General features: G+C 42.9%; 1 protein-coding gene across 1 annotated transcript; it reads left to right on the forward strand.

Moving 5' to 3' along the window:
* Positions 1–4,964: 4,964 nt before the first annotated feature.
* HOXD1 (homeobox D1) lies at positions 4,965–6,949 on the forward strand. Its single transcript, XM_063428663.1, has 2 exons — positions 4,965–5,604; positions 6,137–6,949. The coding sequence occupies exons 1-2, from the start codon at positions 5,028–5,030 to the stop codon at positions 6,454–6,456; spliced, it is 897 nt and encodes a 298-aa protein (XP_063284733.1). The 5' UTR covers positions 4,965–5,027; the 3' UTR covers positions 6,457–6,949.
* The last annotated feature ends 900 nt before the right edge of the window (positions 6,950–7,849 follow it).

Genomic DNA, 7,849 nt, shown 5'->3' on the forward strand with positions numbered 1-7,849 from the left:
ACAGACCCCCCCATACTGTCCAGACCCCCCCCATACTGTCCAGACCCCCCCCATACTGTACAGTCCCCCCCATACTGTACAGACCCCGCCAATACTGTCCAGACCCCGCCAATACTGTCCAGACCCCCCAATACTGTCCAGACCCCCCCCATACTGTCCAGACCCCCCTCATACTGTCCAGACCCCCCCATACAGTACAGAACCCCCCCATACTGTCCAGACCCCCCCCCATACTGTACAGTCCCCCCCATACTGTACAGACCCCGCCAATACTGTCCAGACCCCCCCATACTGTCCAGACCCCCCCCCATACTGTCCAGACCCCCCCCCATACTGTACAGTCCCCCCATACTGTACAGACCCCGCCAATACTGTCCAGACCCCCCAATACTGTCCAGACCCCCCCCATACTGTCCAGACCCCCCCCATACTGTCCAGACCCCCCCCCATACTGTCCAGACCCCCCCATACTGTACAGTCCCCCCATACTGTACAGACCCCGCCAATACTGTCCAGACCCCCCCATACTGTCCAGACCCCCCCCCATACTGTCCAGACCCCCCCATACTGTACAGTCCCCCCCATACTGTACAGACCCCGCCAATACTGTCCAGACCCCCCAATACTGTCCAGACCCCCCCCATACTGTCCAGACCCCCCTCATACTGTCCAGACCCCCCCATACAGTACAGAACCCCCCCATACTGTCCAGACCCCCCCCCCATACTGTACAGTCCCCCCCATACTGTACAGACCCCGCCAATACTGTCCAGACCCCCCCATACTGTCCAGACCCCCCCCCATACTGTCCAGACCCCCCCCCCATACTGTACAGTCCCCCCATACTGTACAGACCCCGCCAATACTGTCCAGACCCCCCAATACTGTCCAGACCCCCCCCATACTGTCCAGACCCCCCTCATACTGTCCAGACCCCCCCATACAGTACAGAACCCCCCCAATACTGTCCAGACCCCCCCAATACTGTCCAGACCCCCCCATACAGTACAGAACCCCCCCATACTGTCCAGACCCCCCCCCCCATACTGTCCAGACCCCCCTCATACTGTCCAGACCCCCCATACAGTACAGAACCCCCCAAATACTGTCCAGACCCCCCCAATACTGTCCAGACCCCCCCCATACTGTCCAGACCCCCCCATACTGTCCAGACCCCCCCACACTGTACAGACCCCCCCCACCACTGTACAGACCCCCCCCCAATACTGTACATACACCCCCTCCATACAGCACAGTCCCCCCTGATGGCTGAGAGTGTTGTGAGCGAGGCTTACCTGAGAGATGTCAGGATACAGTGCAGACACCGCGCATGCGCACTCAGGGGGTAGGAGATTTCTTAGAAGATATGGCCATCAGATTTCTATACCCCCTTAGTGCGCATGCGCGGTGTCCGAGGCTGTCCTGGCTTGGTGGGCGCGTGCGCAGTGTGGGGCAGGGAGATCGGATGAATGTTCGGCTGAATCGATCTCCCTGCCCGCTGGTGCGCTGTCTGTGCCCGGCGGGAGTACTTCGGCGCGCGTGCGCACTGGCACGTTAAATCCCCTCCATACCCCCTCCCTTGTAGCTACTTGCGCAGGCGCAGTGTGGGTTTCGCGCATGCGCATTAGGTGTCCTTCGCTCCCGATCTGTGTGAAATTTTCACCTACCTGTTTTTCTGCGCAGGCGCTCCTCCTCCTCCAGCTCCGAAACGTCAATTCCGGTGCGGCCTCGTCACTTCCGGTGCGGCTGCGTCACTTCCGGTATACCATTCTGACAAGGTATAGAGATCTGATAGAACACCTGCATGAAACAAATTGGTTTCACTTTCAATCAGATGTAATTTACCTTAAACAATTGTATCTCTTGCTCTGTAAATTTAACTTTAATCACACACGGGAGACTCTTACAGGGTCTAGCAAGCTATTAACATAGCAAGGGATAAAATCTAAATTAAACAGAACTTGCAATAACGGAAGGATAAACTGTAGATGACTCTTTACAGGAAGTGTATAGGAAGGCTGTGCAAGTCACATGCAGGGAGGTGTGACTAGGGTTAATAAACAAAGTGATTTAACTCCTAAATGGCAGACAATTGAGCATTGAGACAGCAGATGCATGATATATACACCAAAACAGTTTAATTAAGCTAAAGTTGTTTTAGTGACTATAGTGTCCCTTTAAATTGACAATATAGGCATCAAAACAACTTGAGTTTAATGAGGCAGTTTTGAGTACATGCCCCTGCAGTCCGACTGCTCAATTTTCTACCATTTAGGAGTTAAATAACTTTTGTTTCTGTTTATGCAGCCCTAGCACAACCTCCCCTGACTGTGACTGACACAGCCTGCATGAAAATATTGGTTTCGACTTTTCAATCAAGTGTTAAGTTACTTTAGATGTTTTTTATCTCCTGCTCTGTAAATTGAACTTAAATCACACATACGAGGCTCCTGCAAGGTCTAGAAGGCTATTAAGGGAGCAGGAAATAAGAAATTCTAAATTAAACAGAATGTTCAATAAAGGAGGTTTAAATATTAGATCTCTGTTTACAGGAAGTGTTTAGGAAGGCTGTACAAGTCACATGCTGGACAAAGTTGCATGAACAAAGTGATTTAATTCCTAAATGCAGGGAATTGATCAGTGTGACTGCAGTTGCATGATCTATACACCAAAACCACTTGATTAAGCTAAAGTTGTTTTGGAGAAGACATAACCAAAGATCAGTTCTGGCTGTCCTTGGTAACCCTGTTGTCCTGTTGTATCCGTCTGTTCGTATTGTATTGTCTTTTTCCCAATTGTACAGCGCTTCGGAATATGTTGGCGCCTTATAAATGCCAGTAATAAATAAATAATATTCCCATGATACTATTCCAGTTTTAAGGTTAACTGAGCATCATGGGATATGTAGTTCAGCAACATCTAGGTTAGCAACCACTATCTTTGCTCATAACATTAATCCCCACAAAAACCAATCAGCATGCCAGCAGACTTTAATAATAAGAATAATAAAACGAAAGAGTTACAGACATGCATTACCCACTAACTAACCTTACCACAGCACAACTAATGGAGCACAGCTCCTATGGGATATGTGAGGTTGGCCCGTTCCTTTCTTTCATAACCATTGTTTTATGTACAATGATATATATAGTAGAGGATAACATAATATCTTAAAGTAGCCTAAATAATTCATAGCATAAGAGCTTGCTCTGCTAAATTACATAAAATATATGGCTGTGGTTGGCTTTTCCAGAGAGATCTTGGATACAATCTCAGAGCAGAGAACTCCAGCAGCTGAATCTGTATATTAGGTATTGATAAGTTGGATGACATCACTGCAATTTGATGAAAAAAAAAAATATATTTTTTAAATACAACTTTGAAAATGAAAAATATACATATTGAATGGACCTCAAAACCAATGAATGGGTAGTCACCAGTTCATAAATTATAAGCAGACTCAGACAGTCAAAAACAGTGCAGAATATAAATTGGTATGAAGTTAAGGATGTAGTTACAGGAAAAAAGTAACAATTTCACAAACAAAAACGAGATAAAATAATTATTTGTAACACTTAAAGAAATTATTAGCAATGTAACTAGGTTGGTTATAAAGTACTGCAGGTATACACTGTGATGAGCTTTAACCCCTTCAGGACTGAGGGTAGGGATAACCCTTGCTATTGGGAAAGCCCTGATCCCGAAGAGGTTAAATTTGCATGCAAATTATTTTTTTTCCAGTCTAAAAGCAAGTGAAATACATGCCCTATGATTGTTACGATTAAACAGTTAACAACCTTTGATCTTTTCAGAGAGATACAATGGATATCACTGGGACATATTTCTGAGTTTCTAAGTTCTGACACAGCTGCAAATTCAAACTAAAGGATAGGGAACACAGTTCCCTGAATATTGAAAGAAAACAGACTCAAACAACCTGCAAACAAAGCAGAAAAAGTCATAGACAAGACTTCCACAAGTATGGATTTAGGGAGAACAGAATCACAGATCTCTAGCTGTTCCCATTAATTGTCAAATGAAAACTATATTTATTTCTTTATTAATTTTAGGAGGTACAATCCTCATAAAATCTCCCCAAATTCCTGATATCTCTGAACCAAGTGTGTTGTACTTTCCTGGGAGTGTAAGTAAACAGACAGTAAGTATTATCAGGGGATTCTGCCAGAGCCATTAGCATCCTGAGTCTGAGGAGTAGCACTTAGGATGTACATCCATTAACTGCACGCAGTGGTAATAAAGAAAAGAGTGGGCTCTGCATAGCAAAACCATGAGCAACGCTATAAAAAAATGATTTGAAAGCAGTGGGTCCCAGCAGTGCACTTTGAGCACCTACATCATTAAAAGAGGTCCAGTTTGAAAGCCACATGATACCCTCTGTGTGTGCAATGCTGATGCCTCAGTTATAGAAGCATCTCCCAGGGATACACAAAATCACATACAGTACCTTTTCATAATGGATAATGCACAGTACAGGGTACATCGTGGATGACATCGACCTGCTGACATCGCTGGAAAGACTTTTTTTTTTTTTTTTTTACCATATTGATCTGCTGATTAAAAAGTCTTCAGAGTTGCAAGTCTCTCCAGTCCTGTTCTGGACCTCCCAGGCAGTTTAAGAGTCAGTGTGGGGCTCTTGGAATTCTGAGAACACGAACATTCTACAGGACGATTACAAAGTATCACAGACCAGAGATCTGAGCGCTGGGTGACCTCATGAACTAGTATTGTCTGCACAGTAGTTCCGAGCGTGTTGCATGATGTTCTGCTCCATTAGGGAAGTTTAAAGTCCACTGAATCCACCACCAACTGTGAGCTCCACCTGGACCCCAGGCAAGCGACGCTCCTGATTGGCTGAATCGGAAGCACATGACCAGCCCTCTATATTGGGCAATATTTACTTCCTTAGTAATGAAACAAGTCTCGGAGAGACGATCAGGTGAAGATTAGATCAGGAGGGTCACCACTCAAGACTCACTCTAAGGATCAATAAGTGAGAGTCATTGGGAATGAATTCTTTCATTGAGTACACAACCTGTGGAGATGTGGTAGCATTTTCACCCAAATTCTGTCGCAGTGACCAGAGAAGTGTCCCTTTACAGCCTTATTCTGGAAATGGAACTGAAAGTCATTATTTGGGGAATTTGCCAATGGGTGTCCACGGGTCTTCTCCACCACAAGCCGATCAGCAGTCTCCAAGCCTTTATGGGACTTGCGGTCTGGATGTGTCTTATGACTCAAGTCCACCTGGAGATTATAATGTCCTACCTGCCAGCTCGGACTATGACTTCTCCTATGGAGGAAGCCACTCAATGGAGGACCCTGGGGGGCACATCCAATATGCCAGCCCGTTTTTCACTGGGAGTGGGCACTACATTCTCAATGGACAACTGAGCTACAAGACGGCGGGAGAAGGTAACCATGGGGTCCAGAGAAAAGACCAGCTGGGTATTTATTCTGAGAATCTTCATACTTTCTCCCCAGCCACAGGGACCTATCCCAAATCCTGCTCCCCAGCATCTGAGATGCAAACTGCTGTGAACACTTTTGACTGGATGAAAGTGAAGAGGAATGCCCCCAAGAAAAGTAAGTTTGTTTCTTGCTCTTCATGTAGACACTTACTAACCCTCTCTTCATGTAGACACTCTTCTGTAAGCCATTCCTTCCATGAACTTTAATGGCTTACTGCTAACCTTAGTTTTATTTCTCACCCCTAACAGAGAGGGTACATTTTGTTTTATGATAGATGATAAGAAATTCTAACTATGGTCCAAATTACATAACAGCTGCATCTTATCTGTCACCAGATTCTCTCACTATTGAATGAAAGGATTCCCTGCACAGTGTTAAAGAAAAGTTGTTTTAATGCCTATAGTGTCAATTTAATGAAATAGTAGCCGATCCCATTAATCTAGAGAGCGGAATAGATACTCCTGTAGCTATGGACTACAAGTCTGATGATGCTCAGCGTGGTGGGAGTTGTAGTCTTTATGTGATGGGATGCTAAAGGCATAATGCCTATGCATGCAGCCTTTTTGGGGCATTTGCTTTGTGAACAACTGTACGTGTGCTGATTCTGTATCTTAGAGTTCTAATAACGTGTTGCTTTACTTTGCAGAAACACTCTGTGATTATGGGGTAGTGAATCCATCTAACACAATGAGGACAAATTTTACCACTAAACAGCTAACTGAATTAGAAAAAGAATTTCATTTTAACAAGTATCTCACAAGAGCCAGGAGGATTGAAATAGCTAATTCACTGCAACTTAATGATACCCAGGTCAAGATCTGGTTCCAAAACAGAAGAATGAAGCAAAAGAAAAGAGAAAGGGAAGGAATAACTTCTCATTCACCAAAAACAGGACCTGTCTCGTCTAATTCCTGTAAACCTGAGGACAGGCACGACTCTTTGTCTTCCAATGAAGACATCTCATAGTCTGGGATTATATAACGAACTATGCCTGGGTACAGAAAAAAGTGCATTAAAAAGGTAAACACAAGGACTACTTGTACTGTACTTTTAGCCTTATTTGGTGGATCTGTATGGATTTTACATGTGGATGGCACATGATATTTAATTCTGCAACTTTGTTGCCTTCTATTGAGATGAATTGCATGCAGTGAGTACTGTTGGGAATTGACATTTCCAAAAAAGATGCCTAAAGCCAGACTTTGCCTTTATAACACTACAACATCCTTGCACACATGCCATGCATGTGGTATAGGAATACGAAAGATACAAAGATGAAATTCAAGGAATGGGACTACTTTGAATGTCTAACTATAACCAAAGATGTTAATCCAGGTAGATTTTTTTTAGTTGTATGACTTTAAATTGCACTATTAGGTTTTAATTTACTATACCATGTGCCTGATCGAAATTCAATTTTGGTAAATAAGAAACCCACACCACTTAATGTCATAGTTTAAATGTCTCTGAGCAGGGCTACACTAATGTAGAATGGCATGCATTTTAAATGTTGGATAATAAAAGCCAATGAAGTGATTTTGTGTTATTTGTACATTTTCACGATGACTTTTTAAATTATTTATTATGTATCTGATGTACATTTGTGTGATCATGTGAATTAAACTTTTTAGAAAATCATGGATTTGAAAATATTTAAAGACACAGGTCAAATATCTAGTTCTGAATAAAAAAAAAAAGAGGGTGAAAAATACAGTAAGATCAGATATATTTATCTACTAGAGAAATTGTCCTTAACATTCACACGGTTACTGATACAAAAGACAACTCACATCAAACAACCCTGGGTGGGGGCATTGCAAATTCTCACTTTCAAAGTGAGGAACACAAAAGTTCAAAACAAATTAAATAAACAAGTGGCTTTTACACAAAATCAGAGGGTCACAGGGAAGTTAATCCTTTAAAACAAAGAGGAGTACAACACTTCTTATATCTGACTTTTGTAATCCTATAAGATCAGGCAAAGGGTAAAAAGTATAGTTTGAAGTGGTATTGTGACGTCATCGTCCGGATCCTATGAGTTCATTTATCTCTTTAATTGCATGGATCTGCAAGATTTGTGATTTTCATGTATTACATGTTATCATCTTTGGAAAATCAGGATATTTTAATATTGTGTTCATGTATAGATACTAATTTAATTTTTATTAAAATTCAATTTTTTTCTCTTTATTTCTCCTTTTTTTCGTTTCTAATTTCTTGACCATCTGCTCTCTTCAATCTCATGCTAATGAAATGTTACTTGAAACAACAGATCTGTTCATATCAAAGCATCACACCTTTGGTTTGACCCCTGCTTGCCCATCAGTGGTCTTTGATATTGCAATGTCCTTTTCTTTGA

This window comes from Pelobates fuscus, chromosome 8 (genome assembly GCF_036172605.1).
Source record: "Pelobates fuscus isolate aPelFus1 chromosome 8, aPelFus1.pri, whole genome shotgun sequence".
Taxonomy (NCBI): domain Eukaryota; kingdom Metazoa; phylum Chordata; class Amphibia; order Anura; family Pelobatidae; genus Pelobates; species Pelobates fuscus.

Coding starts and splice junctions, on each gene's coding strand:
- HOXD1 (XM_063428663.1), top strand. CDS start 5,028: ATGAATTCTTTCATTGAGTACACAACCTGTGGAGATGTGGTAGCATTT. Junction 5,605..6,136: donor GAGGAATGCCCCCAAGAAAA/GTAAGTTTGTTT, acceptor TTTACTTTGCAG/AAACACTCTGTGATTATGGG.